The 20,862-nt window shown below is 43.8% G+C and overlaps 2 protein-coding genes and 2 long non-coding RNA genes across 13 annotated transcripts in view; 2 read left to right on the top strand and 2 right to left on the bottom strand.

The window, feature by feature from the left end:
* The window catches only part of ppp1r9a (protein phosphatase 1, regulatory subunit 9A), a 29,168-nt gene extending 19,023 nt beyond the window's left edge, over window positions 1-10,145 (bottom strand). For 6 of the 7 annotated variants that reach the window (XM_088318212.1, XM_088318216.1, XM_088318215.1 and 3 more), the window contains exons 1-2: window positions 9,652-10,145; window positions 7,195-8,698 (exon numbers count right to left, since the gene is read on the bottom strand). In XM_088318212.1, the coding sequence (XP_088174338.1) occupies window positions 7,195-8,550 (1,356 nt within the window). In that variant the 5' untranslated portion in view covers window positions 8,551-8,698; window positions 9,652-10,145. The remainder of the gene's footprint in view (window positions 1-7,194; window positions 8,699-9,651) is intronic. The other variant, XM_088318213.1, reaches the window with a different exon arrangement.
* LOC148320897 (uncharacterized) lies at window positions 1,274-7,582 on the top strand. Its single transcript, XR_015846766.1, has 4 exons — window positions 1,274-1,420; window positions 5,529-5,608; window positions 7,236-7,338; window positions 7,428-7,582. It is a non-coding gene; the product is annotated as an uncharacterized LOC148320897 (long non-coding RNA).
* Window positions 7,880-20,385, top strand: sgce (sarcoglycan, epsilon). Of its 4 annotated transcripts, none has more exons than XM_088318231.1 (13): window positions 7,880-7,895; window positions 11,560-11,764; window positions 15,640-15,762; window positions 16,001-16,158; window positions 16,543-16,615; window positions 17,183-17,381; window positions 17,578-17,740; window positions 17,977-18,191; window positions 18,770-18,796; window positions 19,327-19,515; window positions 19,698-19,741; window positions 20,054-20,091; window positions 20,224-20,385. In XM_088318231.1, exons 2-13 carry the CDS (start codon window positions 11,728-11,730, stop codon window positions 20,272-20,274), a joined length of 1,317 nt encoding a protein of 438 aa, XP_088174357.1. In that variant the 5' UTR covers window positions 7,880-7,895; window positions 11,560-11,727; the 3' UTR covers window positions 20,275-20,385. The 4 variants fall into 4 exon arrangements, with proteins under 4 accessions (XP_088174357.1, XP_088174356.1, XP_088174359.1 ...); XM_088318230.1 differs by lacking the exon at window positions 7,880-7,895 and adding an exon at window positions 9,667-9,977; XM_088318233.1 differs by lacking the exons at window positions 7,880-7,895; window positions 20,054-20,091 and adding an exon at window positions 9,760-9,977.
* LOC148320895 (uncharacterized) lies at window positions 17,528-19,631 on the bottom strand. Its single transcript, XR_015846767.1, has 2 exons — window positions 19,298-19,631; window positions 17,528-18,765 (listed from the first exon to the last, which is right to left on the bottom strand). It is a non-coding gene; the product is annotated as an uncharacterized LOC148320895 (long non-coding RNA).
* Window positions 20,386-20,862: the final 477 nt, after the last annotated feature.

Raw genomic sequence — 20,862 nt, 5'->3', positions numbered from 1 at the left:
GTCAGGCATTCTGGTGGCAACAATCGGGAAAGAAAGTATGCATGTGGGTATAGTGTGCAGCTGGTGTCCTCACAGGTGCGTGTCTATACACGCTTGTGTGCCGTGCAAGTTTGCCGAGGGCTCATCTTAGCATGAAAATGAAAATGTCAGTCACATTCCCAATGTGAGGAATGACCAGAGCCCCACGGGGAAGGAGAAAAGCGGGGAGCCCATGTGGAGGAGGTTGAAGTGCAAAAAAAGCCAAGTGTCAGTGTATAAAAGGATGATGAGAAAATGAAGGGGTAGCGATGCTAAACGGAGTCCAGTTCACGGGGGAGAGGAGGTAATATCCAGCGAGAGAAAGTAACAAAGTGACCTGGATGATTCGTGGGCTGGGGCTGGAGTCACAAAGCCATGCAATTGAGGAGTTGGACAGGCAGTCGACGGAAATGAAGAAAGTTGGGGGACTGGGGGAAACTGCGAGTCAGGTGTGCCACGGTGTTCCGTCTGTGTCTTTATCATGGTGCACCATGAGATATAAATATATTATTGTTTTATACAACTACTTCATTGAAAGTCATTAGACTGCGTCCCCTGTGCTACGACAGCTCAGAACATTTGCATTCCATTAGTTCTACCTGTGACCACATACCCTTGCGCATACTCACCACTAAGCCTCAGCCACTGGAGGGCTGATGAGGCAAAGGAATGTATGTCTCGCGGGGATTGAGACTGACCTTGACAGGCATAACGGAGGTGTGAAAAAGAAGCCAGCCAGGAGAAACACTCTCAGACTTTCTTATGTCAAAGATAAGTGGCCGACGAGGGTGAACGGGCCGGTTCAAGGCCAAACTTCCTGTCATCTCACCGTGCATCATCCTGCATGTGAGGAAGTGACACTGACATCTGACATGTCGGCAAACGCCAACGGCTTAGTCAGCATCGTCTTTTTTTAGCCCACATGTAGACTGTGCATACAAAGGGAAGTTACATTTATTTCAGAAGATATAGCTGAGGTTTTAACAACACATATTTGGATACAAGTAGATGCCAGTCGTAACTATTACTAGGTCAGAGAGTGGACAAAGAACACGGGGAAGGGGGGGTGGTTGGCCTACAACAGAGCAGGGAATCGTAAACAAGCACAATTCAATGAGAGCAGACAATGCCGACTATGTCCCGTCTTGTCTTTATTATGGCTGCGGCGGGGATCACAAGTACCACAACAACACTGTTACATTGCATGGCCACTTGATTTTACTCATAGGCCGCCCGCAATAGTCTTATACATTTTCCACTGCCGAGTATTCATCCATCCATTTTTTTTCCTCCCTTGTTTAGGATTGCAGGGAGCTGGAGCCTTTCTCGCACTACGCCCTGGAATGGCCGCCAGTCAATCACAGGACACATTTGGAGAGAATTTCCAATGCACCAAAATAACGTAAGTATTGGTCAGAGCAAAAGTTGTTACCGCTAGTTTGACTGTCTGCCTGCCATGGTGATTATGATGTATATTTTTTGAATGTTTCTAATATTCAGTTTGAAAGGTACCAGATGATATACTTGGCACAATTGCACGCTGTTAGTATAGTATTGATGATTGCGAGAATTACTATGTGATAGTCCACAGTCTCCTCCAATAACATTTTGCCAACAGCAATACAGAGAAAAAGAAAAAAAAACAAAACACACTGATGTGTTCAGGGTGGTGTTGTTTTCAATTTCTGCGGGTCTATTTTAAAGTGGAAAACCAAACACCCATTTTTGAGCCAAGTGGCATCACCTGCCAGTGTTCAGGATTACACATTACAAAACCACCACCCACTGAGGTTGGATGGGAGCCTCGATAAGAATAATTTATCAATCCCCAAAAAGATTTCCACACAGATATAATGACTAGGACATTACTTATAAACCGAGAACAAAGTGTCGCAGAGATAGCGATATAAAGCATTGGCAGTATACGGCTGATCTCATGCAGAGGGGACCAGACTTCAGGCGGAAATAAAAGTGTGGTGATAAATGATAGGTCCATGACATGACAGTATGAGGTGGAAACTGACTGAAAAAAAAAACAAAACATAAAAGAGGCAAGTCTCACCTTTCTCTTGATCATTAAAATTGCATCGCTGCGGGATCATCAGGTGGCACAGACGCAAGCAAACAAAAACGTCCCGGCATGAATAATGCAGTAACTCAACACACGCATATCCAACCTGGGCTTGGAGCTGTTAGACCTATCAAGGATCATGATGAAAAGAACTATCGCAAGAAAAGTTGGGCCAACTAAGTCACATTTTCACATTAAAGACAAACTCGCGTATAAAGGCACACACGTTGTACACTGCTTGATCCTTTTGAAGGAGTTAGTGAAATACTTTGATTTGGTTTCCTTGAAAAGAAGCTTAGCCGAAATACAGTTTAATACCAACTGCCCTTTTCTGATCTCATGAGCATACTGTCAACTGTTGTATGTGTCACAATTTGATACAGTTCTCTCCCATGACAGTCAGATATAGGAGTTCATTATTAGGACAGGCTTACACGCCTTAAAGGGAAATGAGAAGAATAAATAATAGAAAAGAAAGTGAACAAAAGCATTACAACAATATACATTTCTTTGAAAAAGCACAGTATTGAGAAAATAAAACATTAACCAGGTTTATTCATTTCATTTTTTTCAAGTTTGGCGAGCCGGATTAAAACATTTCACGGGCCACATGTAGCCCCCGGGCCGTGGTTTGCCCACACCTGCTCTAGGGCATGTTTTAGATGTTTTCCCTCCTCCAACAGACCTGAATCACATGACCAGCTCACCAGCAAGCTGTGCAGAAGCCAGATTATAATCTTGATCTTTCAAATAACAACGGAATGGACACCAGGAAGTCTGTGCCTTTAATGGTGAAGTGTGAGTTGCACCGTTTTTTTAAATGTGATTGCATGAAGTTGATTCACATCCAGCAAGCCTCCCTCTGTCGAATTTCATCAAAGGCGGAGTACTTTATTTTAGTTTTGTTGTATTTATTTTTTAATCATACCGTGGTTAACATATCATCAGCCAAAAGAGGGACGCCACTAAAGTCGAGTAATCCTCTCCATCAGAGCACAGTCTGAAAGCAAAGTTTTGGCTGGGAGCCCAACTCATTTCAGTTTGCAACTCACAAACCCGTATTAAGAGATGGTGCCGATAAAACGGATAAAGACATAACGGCGATGTACATCAAATTACGTGTTGACGTGGTTAAAGTGGCTTTTAAATGCCGTGTTCGGGATGAAGAGCCAGATCATCAGACAGAACGTTCTAAATCCAACGCAAGCGGAAAATGGCACGGGCAGGTTGTTCTAAGCGCCAACAACAAGACGAGAGCAAGACGAGCTTTGTGTTCCTTCATGCTCCACTAAAGTACATGATGTGAAACGTTGCACTGCAGAGATTCAGAAGGTTGTTTTGCGGCGGGTTCTAATCTAAAAGCCTGCGTCGTGCAATACAGTATTAATCTGAGGGAGATGACCTCAAATTCCCCCGATGGATATCGCACCGCCTTCAAGTTCAATATCCAAATGTAAAACATTCATCAACAAATGGCGCATTTATTCAGCGGACGAATGGCCTGGTGCTGTTTTATGACGAACCACACCAGTTCAATAATGTAGTTCAGACTCGTGTTGCCAGACGCAATGCCACGGGGAAGAAGGCTGACACACATCTATCAAATTGATGAGGCTACTCAGCAGTCCCCGAATGAAGCAGCGGCCCAATCTAATACACAAATGCAGCAATGATAGACAGCGCACAAACTAGAGGAGCCCTTAATGCTCCGATTTGACTGCAGCTCCCCTTTTTTTTATGGAAACATCACAAGGGGAAATGCCCTGCATGAATGGAGTTCAAATCGAGGAGTAGAAACAAAAGTGAAGGGCAGACACTGCATACAGAGGCCCTCCCCTGTCAAACTCCTGTGGCGTGATCCGATCAAAGAGAGGAAGTAAACACAATGAAAAAAAAAAACGCTGCCTCAATGTGAGATGGATGTTTGATCAGGGCAGACGTGTTTTACACCCTGACAACCACGCAGGAGAAAGTGGGAAGGAGACGAGTGCGATACGCCCCGATGAAACGCTCTATTCTCAACGGTTCTTAATGGCTGTAAAAGCATTGCGGTGTGGAAATAGGGCATCAAAAGCGTGACTCCGGCAGCGCCACATCAATCTGAGGAGAAGTGAACAGGCGACCCAGAGACACTCACGCCGAGGATAAAAACCAGTTGCTTGAATGAGCATGTGATGGGATTTTTTTTTTTTTTTTTTTCCTGTAGGTCAGTGCCGTCGGGAAGGCGCGGTGCCTTTTTCCTCACGTAGCCTACTAAAGTCACTTCCTCACAGGGTCAGAATGTTGCAAACCAGTGAAAGGACGTGGAAGGGAACTTTAATTGAATGAATGAATACGACAGAGACAGTCACTGGACGCTTCATTAGGAACGCCAGCACACAGCGGCTTTCAACATGCCAGAAACTACAAAACCTACATCAACAACTTTTACAATGATAATCTTAATTTGGAGTGATAAATCAACTGGCATGTTGAATATGTTTAGTATTGTGGTTGTTTGCAATGGCGTAGAAGTGAGAACTATTTCTAATATTTTGCAGTTTCAATTCATCTTTCTTTTACATGTATTGGTTTGACAATAAAAGTGACTGACGACTTTGATTAATATCACTCACTCGAAGTGGATTATTCTTATAAAAGCCTCCTCTTAAAACAAATATTTTTGATTAAATTTTATTTAACGGTATTTTTTTATGCTTAAAACAAATATTTTTTATTTAATTTTATTTAACCATATTTTTTTCTTTTTTTGGATGCAGCTCTTGTACTGATAAAGCTTAGCTGGTGGGCTCCTGTAATAACATTTCTCCGCCTCCTAAGTACTCATATCTCCGATTTAATGGATTTTTCCAAAAAGGACTTCTCAACCAGAAGTGAGCACGCTGTTCACAAACTGTTGCCAAAACGCTGGTTGTGCACTCTCTCGTCTTAGCAGCTGCCTGCCTTATTTCTAAATCAATTAAGGCGGCAAAGCTTGGATGTTAAAATGATTTATCCGCTTTAGGGAGCAGCACTAAGAAATATTACAAGAAGTGTTAAGATTAAAAGATGGTGAGGTTTTTCGTTTCCCCGTGCCAAGATGGGCTCTGCCGTCTCCTCCCTTCTGAGGTCAGGCTGGACTCGTGCAGGGCTTGAGAACGTGTCTTTGTCTCCTTCGCTATATGGTCGAACAAAAGACACGACCATGTTTGTGTGCATAGAGGCGGGGGGTTGCATAATGGCGATGAGGGAGGGGGTGACTGTCTGACTTTGGGGCTGAGCGTGTAAAAGGTGGGCAGCGCTTGTCTTAAATATTCCATATGATGAATGAGCGCCAGTGCCTTTCATAGAAAACACAAGCCATTAAATAGACAGCAATCGGAGTGATTTATTTCTTTTTATTATTATATATCTCAATCTCTTGTTTTGTTTCGCATTAATGTCTTATATGGTCTTTTAGGACGGACGATAATCCGCTGTGTGTGGTGAGTCCTGAGGGGGAGGAGCCACATGCCACATGATTGTAAAAGATAGTACAAGGTAATTAGCGAAACAACCTTTTCTCTGGAAGAAGAGCAGGCCTAATTGTCCTGGTTCATTACAGCATGTTAATAAGATTGATCCTCGACCTGTGACAGCTTTGTGATACCTCCCAGTACTACGACTGACGTGAAGTGTTGTCTTGAATCTTGTGAATTTCTAATGTCTAGGCCTGTGGGCGAGGGTGGGCTGCATTTTTTGAAAGGGGACATGTGATGGAAAATGTTCTTTTTAATGCCTTGCTTACAACGTTCAAACCACCATCAGACTAACCTGTCTGAAATACTTTGCCAAAGCCAAAAGGTAAGCAGAGCTGCATAGGGTTTTGTTTGCAGCACAGATTAGCATTAGCTCAGTGATATCGACATGATGATATTTGTATTGTGTTAAGTGTTCGCTGCATGCGCCACAAGCAAGAATCCACACTACGCACAAATTGACGTGTAATTCAGCAACTTGGTGATGAAGTGCTGCACGAGTGCACCTAATCACAAAACATAAGTAAATATTATTTGAGTTTAAGTGCATTACAAGCACACGTGTGAGCCATTAGTTCTACATTGTGGTCAGATTAAAAAAAAACAAAAAAAAACACGGTACTGGAAATCGGTGCAGGCCTACTTTTTTTTTTTTTTTTTTTTGCAGACAATCAATACAGGAAGCAGAATATGGACAGCTGTATCAATACAGTCAATCGCTATCCCCCAGTCCCCACATCCAATCTGACCAAATGACTGAAAACGCATTTCCACAGTCAAAACGCGAGTACCGACCAGAGGGCTTCCTAAAACATGATGTTTACTACCACAAATGTTAAGCTTATTGATTCTAAAAGCTCGAGGATTACGAGCGGAAAATATTTCCCGTAATCTTCCAAATCCATTTTCACAATCCACAAACTACACTCGCCTCATTGTGTTCAACATGTGCAGCATACGCACAAAACTCAAGTCAGATGACGCAACAGCTACTCATGCACGCAATATCTGTAAATAACAGCTCCTGCAAATAGTGCACAACCACCACTGCTGTTATCGCCGCTTTTTCAAAACCCTGCGGAAAAGGCCAAAGTGATTGAAATGAAAGGATAGACACGCCACGCCACGCCACGCTATGGTTAAACCCTGATTAGAACCAGATGTGATTTGAAGTGAAGTGACAAAAGTGCTTTGAGAATACAAACACGTCGAATGTGTGAAAAGCGTGTGGGCGCACAAGCAGCACAGCTAACATATGCGCAGATGTTCTGCTCGTGAGCACAATTTCCCCCGGGGGGCCGACGCTTTCACCCTTAAGCTTTGCATCATAAAATAGCTACAGCCGTTGTCGCCTGAGAGCAACAGATTTAATGTAGATACATGATCATTTGCTGCTTTATTGAGGAGAATAACGGACGAGACCATGGATAGATCCGTGTAGAGGTCTAACAAGGACAAGGATCATAAAGATGTTCGAGAAATGTTCGCCGTACTAGCAAAACATGAGCTCATAATCAGGTAGCTTTGGCGACAATATTTGGTTTCAAATCTGCTTTTGAAATGACCTAAAAGGGTTTAGTTTAGGCTCTTGATCTGCGTCCAACTTACTGTAATCGGAGCAGTGCTGAAGCGAATCTTCCTCGTTACAGGGATGTCTTCTTTGTTTTCCTCCGGCAGACCAGGAATTTCGGTCGTATCAGAGCCGGGGTCGTAGACGATATCTTCGTCGTCTCCGTACAGCTCATCCTCGGGGTCAGTGCAACTTTCCCCCCAACCCTGGTAACACGCATCCCCGTCTGCGTTAAAAATTACACGCTCATTCCCGGCGTATTCCTCTTCAGGGTCGTCCACCTGCTCTGTGGGAGAGTCGGGGGATGTGTCTTCTCTGGTAGGATCTTCTTGGCTTTCTCCAGCCAGAGCCGTTTGTGAGGTCGGTGGCTCTGGAGTTGCATCCTCAAAAGTTTTGCAGGTAATAGCATCATTTGTAGTTGTCGACCTATCATTATCCTCCTCAATATATTTTCTTGATGCCGAGTGTTTCTCATCCTCATCACAGGAGCCATTGACCTGACTTCCATTTGTCGAGGCATTCGATAGTTGCCTCTTATCGGCTTTATCATGGGCTTCTTTGTCTCGTAGGATTAGCTTGCGCTCCACGATCTCCGTCCCGGAACTCGGACTCAGAAGGTCATCAGCGGACAAAGATGAAGGGAACTTCCCGCCTATCCTGTTGCGGTGAACTCCACGAATTGGAGATTGTCGCGAATCGTCCTCACTGAGATCCCCTCCTTGGCGATGGAATCCATCCGGTGAGTACAAAGCCCGTCTGCTGACTCCTCTGAAGGGCATACCCTGGTTGTGTTGGTCGACATTTTCAAAAACAGCACTCAGCTGGCTAACTGTCGGCGAAGACGCCTCCGTTCTGGAGCACAGCGAGTCCAGCGAGTCCGTGCTGCCTCTGTTGGACCTGGCGCCTCGCCAGTCGTCAAGGTGCTCGTGGGAACCCCTTTTATCACGTCCGTAGGGGTAGACCGGCGATTGCGACTGGTCACGTGAATGCTGTTCAAACAACTTCCTGGTTTCCGAGAACTTTGCTCCCGCGCCGCCGACCCTTTCAGCCGATGAGGAATGCTGGAGTTTTATCACCGATCCATCAGCTTTATTAATGAAGTTGGTCGGCTTGACCATCTTTTGGGGTGAGGTGTCATCTTGACCCCTTGACTTGACAGCAGCACTTTCCGAGCCCATCTGCATGAACATGTCTTTAATGCGGCTGACATGTGTGCCATACTGACGACCCCTTGGTTGTTTTCCCCGTTCAAGGTCCTTCGCCTTGGAATTTCCATCAGTTTGAGGTTGGTCGAAGGCCTTCTTGAGGGCCTGAAACTCAGCCCGGTAGGCATTGCGGTGCGGGGAGGCACTCCGGAGGCTGGTCCTCTCCCCCGTGGCCTCCGTTTTCAGCATTATGATGTCTTTGGATTCGACGGGAGTGTCAGCATCGCCGTGTCCTCATTAGAACTCAGGACTGAGCGTTCGGTTTGACCTACTGCAGCGCTGCCAAATCTGGTCCAATCGATGTCGTTTTTTCGAAATCTTTCAGGCCTGCTCACACCTGCAGAGACAGAGAAATTCCATAAGGCCCCATCATTTACGGTAAAGTGGGTACAACAAACAATGATGTGGCGCTGCCGTGAGGTGAAGCTCAAACGACTGTTTTCCTTCCGTAAACCAGGGCTGGGGAACATTGATCTAGTTTGCCATGTAAAAAATTACAAAAAAGATAAAACCTCAGAGGAACTGTTAATAAAACACCCCAAGGCGTTAACATACAAATCATTAGAATGTACAATATAACAACTAATAGTTGTTCGATTATTACATCATCCTTTTTAGTACATTTATTATTGTCCCTGGAGGACATTAAAAACGGAAATTGCTCCTACAAGGTGTTGAGAACCATTCAAAGACGTTACTGTGAAGTAAATTGAAGATTAATTTCATGCTAAAGCACAGTATTTTGATATTATTGTGTAATTACAATATTTACACATGAGCAAAATCTGAAGAATGTACATATAATACCACCACATTTTTTGTGTACATCAGGAATCGAAGCCAAGTGCAGTTAAATATTCCATCCCACCAAGCATGAATGTTTAATCCTGCTTTGCATGGGTGGCATGCAATACATAGCATACAATGCATAGGCTGGTCGAAGGCGTGCAGCAGCGTGGTCTGAAATCGAAATGTGCTGATATAATATTCATTGTTTACCATGCTCAACTCTGCTGAGTGCAAAACCTGCATCTTGTTTAAATGTAAATAACACTCGCGGTTTAGGGCATTCACTGAAGTTGCTACATTTGATAATAATTTGAGATGAGATCAAATTTAGGCGGTGCGATGCACATCAGCTTCACCGCATAGCTACAATAAGACAGGTCCGGATGCGTTTCGGTGTCTGGTATAGCGGAGGGAGATAACCACAACAGTGAGCACATAAAAATAAGTTGAACGCGTAAACACAACGCCTCGGAGCAACAAAAACAAGACAGTCCCACTTACATTCGTGGCTTCGGCTCCGTTTGATGGCACAAGAAGTGAAAGCCACACTCAGTGGAAGCTAAAGCAAAACACTGACGCTCTCGCTGCAGAACCTTTCGAAAGGCGCATTTCGATCCCACGCTTGTTCGGAGAGTCCCGGGCGGAATGGCCACTACGGAGCCGTGTGCGAGGATGCACGAAGCACGCTGACCCGAGCGGCTACAGCGCCATTGCAGGCGGCGGGGGATGCTGGCGCTTTCACGACGAGAGTACCGGTGCAGCTCCGGCGCGCATCTCGCCGGAGCCTCGCGGCTGCAGCGTCCCAAATCCGTCGGCAGTATTGCAACGTAAGCACACCTATTTTACAACGAAAGCCTTTTTTTTTTTTCGTGATGTAAACGGCCGGTGTGGCAGGTGTTAGAACCTGGAGAGCTGGAATGGTTTGGTCCGCTAAGCTGCTGCGTGGTGGTGGGCTGCAGTCTGGCACAAATAGCAGCACGCAGCTTGTGCAACTTTACACGCTGCCTGCTGCAAATCATCATGAGTGGGTGGGGTAAACAGGGTCAAGGACCACCGGGGCTAAGTGGGAAAATTAAAGTTCTCCACAACAGTGACTTAAGCGGGATGCAAAACAAAGGCAAAAATCCAGCAAGTTGCATAATTATTATCCTTCTATTTTTATATAGCTTGTCATTTTAAAGTGGGGGGAGCTAAAACCTATCCAAGCTGAGTTTGGACTAGAGGAGGGGTACACAGACCACCTATTGACAATTTAGACTCTTCACTTAAGCTCATATGCATGGTTTGTTGATGTGCGATGATCAGGGGACGAACACCAAACTGTTAGTGTGACTGGTGGGACATTTATTTTTTTAATCAAGACCCTTGTTACGAGTTCTTAATATCCTCGTGGGTGCTTTGACCTATTTAATGACTGTTGTGGTACATTCATATACAGTGCAGCCTAAATGCTGGTTGCTGGTGTGAAGATGTTGCTTAGCAACTTAAAAATAATCCTGAGGGTGAGAGAACAGAACGGCAACACGCTGCCAATGGATGTGAATCAGCCTGGTGCGAAAGCATGAAGTGTGTGCCGTATGCATATGTTAGCTGGATCAAATTGTTCACGTTGTGGTAATTAACGGCATGGGGGTTGAATGAAGGGCCCCTGAAGCTCTGACAGGGAGCCAAAGGGCCAAAACATGACCATCTGTCTGCTGGGTCATTCTCTGCAGGGGGTTTGAACAGATTGTTGTTGACCAGGTCTTTATACAGCTGCATTTAAATAGTCTAACCACTGAAGGGACAAAATACTAAATCGCATCACAATGCACATGAGCTTTCGCAATAAGAAATACAAGTTATCAAGGCTGCCAAGCTGTACCCTTACACTGTACAGAATATGTCCTTGTATTTCTATTGTGTGTCTGTGTTTTGTATTTTGTACCTGTGGCGAGAAAGCAAAGTGTGGAGAGTCTCTGTTGCCAATATGCTCAGATGCAGTCTGTGAATGGTGCTATCACAGTCTCTCAAAATCAACGCTCAAATGAGCACCTACTTTGTGCATTCTGCATTATAGGAGATGACATAGCAGGCAAAAAACAGCACATTGGAGGATTATTAAGAACTACTTTGTGATGTGCCAGTGATGTCATGACATCATGATGGATTTGATGTCTATTTTCACCTGGCTGAATAATACCAAAAGGGCAGAACGTATTCCATATTTGGACTGTGGGGGAAAAAATAGCTCACTTGTGCATATCGCTTTGACTTTGATTTAGGTAAAATAGGTACATAAATAGCTATTATTAAATACAATTAAAACACTGCATATGACTTAATGTAATACTGTAATACATTTGTGGAAGTTGTGGCGTGTAGAATTTCATTTCCCTTTTAAGGAGACAACCATCTTTTTCCACACAGATGTGGAGCCACTGAGAAGTCCTGCTGTGTGCTCCAGCCAAGCAAGGAGGCGGAGGAGGAGGAAGGAATGCTGCAGGATGCTTTTTAGAACCATGGCTGTCAAACCTACTGGCGATTGACACAAACATCTAGCTTCATGTGAGACTTACAAGAAGGACGACAAGCACCATGTCCGCCGCGGTGGTCGCGGTGTGGCTCGCCACGGGTATGTAACGATGAAGCCAGTAAATATCTGACGTTTGACGCGTCTCCATGACAGTTAGCTAGCAAGCTAGCTGCTTAGTTAGCATTGCGTGTAGCCACAGTGAACGAGTCATGGAAAAAGAAAAAAAAAGAAACGCTATTTAAAATAGCGCTTTTCGGGTGGAGTGCCTTAAACGCCCAAGCCTTCAAAGCTGTTTTTAACGTGTGTCTTCAACATGGAGTATTAAGCGTCGCTGTTTGCGTCACGTTATTCATCCTAATTTGCCATTAGTGTTCATGTATGCTGACGTGCTTTGTTTTGATTGTAACTCATCATTTTCATGCTAATTAATGCCATGCTCGTCTTTGTTTTTTTTCCCAGTACGAATGTATTTATAGTATCCATCGGTTTAAAAAATAATAATTATTCATAAAGCAATGTACACTGTGTGATCCATGTCTCAACTAGAGAAAGCACATTTTGAGAAAAAAAATCTTGCCACACTACCAAACAAAAAAATGCCACAATAAACATGTTCCAGTAAATCACTCCTATTTTTGCAGGATAGGGACCAAGGCTTGCTGCAAAAAGCCCCCCCAAAAGCATTTCTAATTACTTGTACATGCCATAAAACGTGGAAAAGGACTAATTCTTTATAAATTAATTTAAAAAAAAGTTATCATAAGTTGGCACCAGTTAAAAAAAATCTGAAAGCTGATCTGCAAATATGTGAGGTTTCATCAATGTACTGTAGTTGAAGCGCATGTAACCTGTCAACTATGCATCGCTACCTTATAAAGATATTTGTACTTAATAGTCATTTGTGACCTGGCATAATTCCTGCAGCGCACCAGATGATCGTTCATAACACAATTGGGAATCACTGGCATACAATAACCTCATTTAGAAGCTTCAACAGTAAGTGTTTCTAGTTACACATTGAAAAGGTGCTGTCATTGCAGTTGAGCCGTAAACCTCACAGCTGTAAAAGGTCGGAAGATTATTTATTTATTTATTTTTAAATGTTGAACATTTTGTTCACTGCTTATTCAAATCTAAGCGCACAAAACAAACAGAAAATAACTGATACTAATCATAATGGTTCAAAATAGACACTGAACGCCACTCTTGATCCACTGGTTCTTTCATCCATTGATCCTCTAGTTTACATTGTGTATGCCAGCAACGCCAGACACATGGCTTTGCATGAGGGAAATGTCCGCAAGGAGAGAACCATTGGCTGGAAGCAAAGAACAGCCTTGTACAGTGATGGTGAGTGGGTGTGTGCAGTGGTGCACTTCATGGGTTGACCCGCTGTCCCCCCCTCCTTCCCTCTCCTTGCTGTCATAACACAATGTCATGCTCAACTGGTTCCCCCATTAATACTGGCATGAATGTTGTTACTTGTTTGCCATCTCAATGCGTTGGTGTTCTTGCTCTAACAGAGCTTCACTCAGTTAAACTTGCCTTCGTAGAAATGAAGTTTTGCTGTTGAAGTGACACAGAAAACCATTTCTACTATTTCAAACTCCTCACTGTTGGGGGCATTTTCACGATTATTTCAGCTTACCTTTTCAAAGGATAGTCAAAGCTCTTGAAGGTTAAACTGGTGTCCACTCTTGTCCTCTGCCGGCGTCGTCTGCTCGCAGAGACGCCAGTGACTTTCACTTCCAGGTTGTGTGCTCGCAAGCAATCAGCACAGGCACAGAGCCAAAGAGTTTGTCTGACCAGTAACCATCGTTGTTTTCCGATGCTCCCCAGCCGAACACCAAAGAAGCACATGCATTCCTCCTGACTGGAGCGACATGCACGCATGAAGCTGAAGGCTTTTCTGTACGTCGGCTAGCGAGAGGCCCGTCTGCTACTTTGGGTTTTTGACAGGGGTCTCACCCTTGAGGCTTGTGCTTGGACAAGGTTGGGCCAGGAAAGCGTAAGGCCAAGTTACCCATTTCCAAAATCACTCCAAGGCTTGTTAGTCATTAATGGACGTAAGTTTTAACTAATTCACCGCCAGTCATTTTAGAGAATTTCCAGGACCCACAGCATATGAAAATGAAAGAATAGATTTCTTCTTTTCTCCGGAAAAAACAAGTTGTTCTGTATTTTCTGCTCTTTTACCATTAAAACAAAGGAAAGTTGCACAAAATTGCGCCCTTTCTCTCAGTGGACTCAAAAACTGCTCAGATGTCAATCAATGTCATCTACGGGTGGTTGTGTATCAGTAAAGTTGTTTTCAAGTTTGAACTTTACAGTGGAGTAGCATCAGATGCTCCCCCACTCAACTATTCTTCTATCTGTTCCAAAACTTTGATCTTTCTATGCATTATTCCTGCTCTTAAAGCAGACAGCTCAGTCCGCATTGGCCAGTTATGCATTAACCGGGAATGGCTGATGTATTACATACAGTAGGCACTGTCGGTCATCGAGAGGGCTAGGCCAAGAGTCGGAATGCCACAACTAAGCATATTTGATACTAATAGCTGAGCCTCAAAGTAAATTAACCTGTGATTGTCCACCATCCTGCTTGAATGACGACTAAGCTAGTGAGAGCGTGATAGCTCGTCCGTATTTCCTCCAATATTGACCCCCCTCTGTTTCATATTCCATGATACTTTGTGCTCACTTGTATGGATGTGCCACTCAGTGTTTCGACGACGCTGAATTGTGGTTGCCAGTAGAATAGCCAGCACTTGACCATGAGTGCAAAGCTGGAGGCCCTTCGTCCTTTTGTGCGGTAAAGAAGTGCTGAGGCCCAAAAGGGGAGGATAATAGAGCAGAATCTCTGCGCTTTGTCATGGGCACCAACCACCGAGCACGTTTTTAATTCTTGGTCTCGATTGTAATGTCAGGGGGGCCTTTGTTGCCGTCGTAAGAGGATTTGTCTCGCTCAGTTCACTCTTGCTGTCCTTGGATACATTCACCAGTAAGTAATAATAATATATCATCTACATCGGTTGTCAGGGAGGTATTAGTTGATTATTGGGCTGGGATGTAGAATTGTTCATTTTATGTATTTTCGTGTCAACTGTCAACCAAATCCCGAATCATTTTTTTTTTAATATATATAAGTAACACCATGTCAAGTGTCAACTATAAGGCCATTGATCGTAGCCAGCTGTGACTAAGCCCTCAGGGACTTCAGACATATGGCCAGGTCAACGTGGATGTCAGATGTTGCCCCATTTAACATCCACGTGTAGTCTTTGGACTTCTAACCGATCCTCGGCGCTCTTTTAATATGTGAGACACTTGAGCCACATGTCATCGTGTCCCTCTTCCCATAATCTAAATTGTAAGTGCGCCCTAATCTTTTTTTTTTTTTAACCTCTCTTAACAATTGAGATTTTCTCTTTCATGGACGTGGATTAAAAGCTAAATCCTCTATTACTTTCTTCGTTGCATTCTCATTGGGAGCTTCAGTCTGTGCATAAGGAGAGAGGGCTTAGCAGTCCCATTCATGTGTGATAGTGGCACTTATGTTAGCAATGTCAGTTTGACACTGATGGGGAGTGGATAAAAATATATTTTAAAAAAACAGTGCCAGTGGGAAAGCGCACACACACACACAATCTACTGTATGCGTGCCATGCTGTGTCCACAGGCAAACATTTTCTCTTCCCACTCCTGTTTTTTTTCTCCCTTCCTTGTGCACTCAATCTCCCATGGCGATTAAAGAAAGAGCGCCCACCCACTGCGTGTGAGAGAAAAGGGCAAAAAGAGAGGAAAATAATAATGTAGGAAGATAAGTGGGTAAGGGACCGGGGTAGGGGGGCAGAGCGGTGGCCTTGGAGAGGGCAAAGAGGGGCCAGCTTTGAAAAAAGAAAACGTCCACTACTGAATTGTGTACACGTTTTGTTGTTAGTCATGTTTGTAACACATGCAAACTCTTGTTTCAGTGATCACCATCTTGTCGAGGTCGCACGCAGAGCGTAACGTCTACCCGTCTGCGGGCGTGCTGTTCGTCCACGTCCTAGAAAGAGAGTACTTCAAAGGGGAGTTTCCTCTCTACCCAAAATCAGGTACAACACTGTCAAATGCACTGATTTAGTGCGCTGGGATATTTTACTGCTTGGACAGGTTGTTCAGAGTCACGCCCTATGAATGCAAAAGTGGCGTTCGTCGTATTCCAGTGGAGGAAAGTGCTTTGCTGGCAACACTTCACATTTGATGCTTTCTCTCTAAATGAGCGTTATTGAGGTGCTGTTGAGCCCTGTCTGAACATTGAAGTGTATCTAGTGACAGCTACTTCGCCTGTAGGTGACGCCGCCAAGGACCCCATCACTTTTAACACCAATCTCCTGGGGTACCCAGACCGGCCCGGCTGGCTTCGCTACATCCAGAGGACTCCGAATAGTGACGGGGTGCTCTACGGATCCCCCACTGCTGAGCATGTGGGCAAGGCCACCGTCATAGAGGTGTGTCATCAATGCCAAGAAAAAGATATGTATAATATATTATGATCTGCTTGTATTATTAAAAAAATAATAATTAAATAAATCAAGTAAATAAAGCGTCCTGACCACAATATGAGAAAATGTTGCTGAACTGAGCTGATCTTCTTTAATTAGCAGCATGTTATGGTTTTAGTCGCCAAGCTTAATTGCATTATGTTATTTCTGCTTCATTTCTAAGCTACCGTAGAAATTCTTTTCCCGAAAGGCTTAGCGGTCCCAGCGTGTGCCTCCGTGCAACGTTCCGTCTCGGTGTGCCGGCCTCTGGAGCTCAGCCCGCGCCGGAGCGTTGCCGTCTAAACTGCACTGATAATCTGAGTTTAAAGCCTCACCCCCTGTGTGTTGCAGATTACCGCCTACAACCGACGCACTTTCGAGACAGCACGGAACAACTTGGTCATAAACATCATGGCCACTGAGGGTAAGCACCACTGGGAGGGCTTAGCGCTCACACACTCACACACTGCAGATCCCCGATTAAATACCGAGGGCTAAATCACTTCTGGAATGGTGTAAATGGGCCCTTCTTAAAAATAATAAATACTTGTCATCATCAATAATTTATGATATGATGCACTTTTACATCCATGAAGAGGGTTGAAATGCCTATTTTTTATTTTTAAAGATTTTTAGTTAGGAATGTTTTAAATCATAATTGAAGTCACTTCAGCTAGATGAGGTCTACTTTCACACAGAGACAATTTACTGCAGAGATGATGAGAACAACTAACACATGTTGGCTATAATTGCCATGGGTCATGTATTTAATCCATATCTGAATCCGCACCTCATTGACCACCCACAGTACATGAATTATCATCACTCCTCCGATATAGTGATGTCATCAACCATCTGGAGCAAAAGGAATCAGAGAGCAGAATGCGAAGAGATCACCTAGTCGGGACTAATGATGATAGCCGAGCCAGCACGGCTTTATGGATTAACATGTGCCCTCATTCCCTTCACTGCTCTCTTCATCCCACCGTAGAGTTCCCGTTGCCATACCAGGCTGAGTTTTACATCAAAAACATGAACGTTGAGGAGATGCTGGCCAGCGAGGTGCTGGGAGATTTTCTTGGCGCTGTGAAGAACGTGTGGCAGCCCGAGCGCCTCAATGCCATCAACATCACCTCAGCGTTAGACCGCGGGGGACGTGTACCACTGCCTATTAATAACCTGAAAGAAGGGTGAGGATGTAGGACGAAACCAAAACATACACGGCAGCGTATCAGACGCAACAGATTTGCAAAGAAAAAAGGTGCATTGATGCTTGCACGTTCGTTAAAAAGAAAGGACGCATGAGCATTACATCAAAGATTCATTGCTACAACGATTGAAGATTTTTTAAAATTTTTTTTTGTTTTTTGTTCTTCCTCTCCGTAGCGTGTACGTGATGGTGGGCGCTGACGTCCCCTTCTCATCATGCCTGCGTGAGGTGGAGAGCCCCCACAACCAACTGCGCTGCAGTCAGGAGATGGAGCCCGTCATCAGCTGTGACAAGAAGTTCCGAGCGCAGTTTCACATCGACTGGTGTAAGATCTCTCTGGTAAGGTTGTCACCTGCTCCTTCTCAAACATGTTAAAGGGGAGTTAATTCAACCTTATTACTTGTGAGCTGTCTGATTAAAAGCAACCAAATGACTTGAAGTCGTCACTTGCTTAGCGTTGCTTTCACTGACAACATGGCTGCAATTAGAGAGGATTAATAACTCATAATAAAACTATGAATAAAAAATACATATATAATCTTTTAAACACCTATACCCCTGTTTTTCTGATTTAGGTTGATATCAACAAAGTAGTGCCAGTCTATGTCACGCGTCCTGAGCCAGGCCCAGGGGTGCTGCCTGAAATCGGGGAGTACAACCCCCCGTCGGAGTCTCTGAAGAGCCGGGACTACTTGACGGACTTCATCGTGACGCTGGCAATTCCTTCGGCGGTGGCGCTCGCTCTTCTGTCCTTGCTCGGCTATACCATGTGCTGCCGAAGGGAAGGGGTGTAAGTGTACCTGGTCTTGAAATACAGTGAACTGAGCCCTGCTGCAAATAGGGATTTATATTCTAAAAAAAAAAGATGATAGTTTCATTTAGATGGCTACATAGCACTAGTTTATCGAAATGAAACTCATCAACTGACTTGAGTGTCGTTCCGGGATACCACAAGATGGTACCAATGTGCTACTTTGTCTGAATGATATTCCGCAACTCACTTCAACATAGGTCCTTAATACCAAGATGCCACAAGGTGGCGCCAAAGTAATCATTTTACGCTTTGGCCTGAGCACTGAGTGTGTTTATGGTTTGATTGTACTCGCAAGTGCAGACAAGTTGGATGATGATGAGCGCAGGGACGTTAGTGACACATAACCGCTAATCTGGACCAGAACAGCAGCTTTTCATCACCATCCACATGTTGCTATGGTGATGACCACTCATACAATGTATGCCATGTCACCTTTTACAGGCCTGGGAGCCTCCATCTCCTTGTCATCTCACCAATGTGTCCATTTGAGTGTAGTTTTGTCTGTTAGGGCTACTATTAGTTTTTAATTCATTCCATCTTTGTTTTGTTTCTAGGAAAAAAAGAAACATGCAAACATCAGCGTAAGTGTTTTGTCTCTCCTATGTGGTTTTCCCCCTCCCTTCCTCTGTCTTCCATGTTGCTTTTGCCACTCCCATTCATATGCTCATCAGTGTGTCAGCATCCATTCATCCATGAAGGCTGCTCCAAAAAGTAGGCAATATATTGATAACTTCAATGTGTAAAGGCGCCTTAGCCCTGTTTAGTTATTTCCTGCATATTCCACAAGATGGCGGTAAAGCTCTACATTTGTTAAAATGAAGCTCCTCGCCCGTAGCAACAGTTCCTCGGCACCACTTTACCACAATATGGTGTCAAAGCACTACTTTTGTTCAAATTGAGTTCCTTAACTCACGTCAACATAGCTCCTAGGTACCAAGACGCCAGATATAATTTGTTATGCTCCAGGGCATGCAAAGTGGCAGATTGCACATCTGACTACACTTTAAATTGGAACTATTTCAGCTTATTAATTCATATTTTTGATAAATCTAAGCCTTTACAAAAAGTAGACAATAACATACTGTTGTGTGATGAATTTTGGCCTGTTCAGCATCCAGCTGGTCCACCACAGCTCCATCCAGAAGTCCACCAAAGAGATGCGCAGCATGTCTAAGAACCGGGAAATCTCCTGGCCGCTCTCCACATTGCCCGTCTTCAACCCAGTCAGCGGCGAGGTGGTGCCGCCCATCCACCCGGACAACTACGAGACCACCAGCATGCCCCTCATGCAGACGCAGACGTGAGTTCAGTTTTAGTTGTAAATATATAAGCACGGCTTTTATAGCTTCGAGCTGTCAAGTGATTTGTCCAGAACGGACAAGAGCAGAACTATGTTATAAAATGCTTTTTGCATGCAAGACTTTGTGTGTGTGTGTGTGTGTGTGCGTGAAATTCCCACTCATCAAATGTCTTTGACTTCAGGAACCTGCAAAACCAGATTACCATACCACAACAACAACCATCAGGTTTGTTTGTTTTACCTTTGTCTATCATCATGCATTAGCAGGCGGCAGTGTTACATCACTAAAGCCTCCATTTGCTTTTTAAAGAATAAATTACATACTTTCCAAATGCTCTATGTATGGCAATTATTATTATTTATATATGTAATTTTAAGAAGAAAACCTCCATCTTGTTTGTTGAGAAAAGTGCATTTTAATGTTGGTCATGATTACTGTGGTATTCAGCATAAAAGGAATTGCGAACCACTGTATAAGAGCGCCCCCTGCAGTGTGCATCGCCTACTAATCTCATTTTCTTTTTCACTGCTAACAAAGGAGATAGTTATGTCATGTCTACGTTTCGAAGGTTGGAGGTAGGCAATGTGATTAACTTAAGTGGATTATTGGACTTGCAGACTAAATGATAATTCATGAATGCTCTCAGAACTATGGACTAATAGTAAAAAAATATTGAAATTAACCATCTTTTCTCTTCATCCTTCTAGGTAAATGGTATTCCTGAGGAAAGGAAACTGGCTGAAGCACTGAATTTGTGATCTGACTTGAGGTAGCTAGGTAGACCTATCCCCCACAATTTGTGCCGATCCGCATGTCTCACACCTTTTAAACGAAATTCATACACTTTTTGACATCACAGTGCAAATGTCTGGCCCAATAGAAAATAAGCACCACCCATTTCAGACAACGGAAGCCAAAATTGTACATTTTATGAAGTCATCATTGTCATGTACAGCCAAATAAAGGCATTTATAAATATGGATACATTTCACATTTTAAGACATCACAAAAATTATGTGTAACATATTTCAAAGAGTATAAATAGTTGTTGCTTTTACACTACCAAAATGGAACAATTAAGGCCAGAGTGCCAAAGTACCGCAGTCATGAAAACGCCGTGAAAATCTGAATTGTGGACTCCACAATGACGTCAAGGCTCAGCAATTATTGGAGATGAATGCCGTGATTGACACTCGAATGACAGCGTCTCATTACAAATACAAAATGCAACTTCCAAATTCATTTGCAGTAAAGCTCGTACATCACACGTTCATATCGTGACAAAATATTTGATTTTCTCAATAGAAATCTGCTTCAGTGCAGAGAATTAGCTGCACGTGGACTCA

Source organism: Idiotropiscis lumnitzeri, chromosome 16 (assembly GCF_059441095.1).
Source record: "Idiotropiscis lumnitzeri isolate Australia: NSW breed Sydney's pygmy pipehorse chromosome 16, RoL_Ilum_1.0, whole genome shotgun sequence".
NCBI classification, from domain to species: Eukaryota; Metazoa; Chordata; class Actinopteri; order Syngnathiformes; family Syngnathidae; genus Idiotropiscis; species Idiotropiscis lumnitzeri.
The sequence above is the reverse complement of the archived record's forward strand: the minus strand, read 5'-3'. Positions and strand labels throughout refer to the sequence as shown.

Coding starts and splice junctions, on each gene's coding strand:
- sgce (XM_088318231.1), top strand. CDS start 11,728: ATGTCCGCCGCGGTGGTCGCGGTGTGGCTCGCCACGG. Junction 15,763..16,000: donor TCCTCTCTACCCAAAATCAG/GTACAACACTGT, acceptor CTTCGCCTGTAG/GTGACGCCGCCAAGGACCCC. Junction 18,797..19,326: donor AGAAACATGCAAACATCAGC/GTAAGTGTTTTG, acceptor TGGCCTGTTCAG/CATCCAGCTGGTCCACCACA.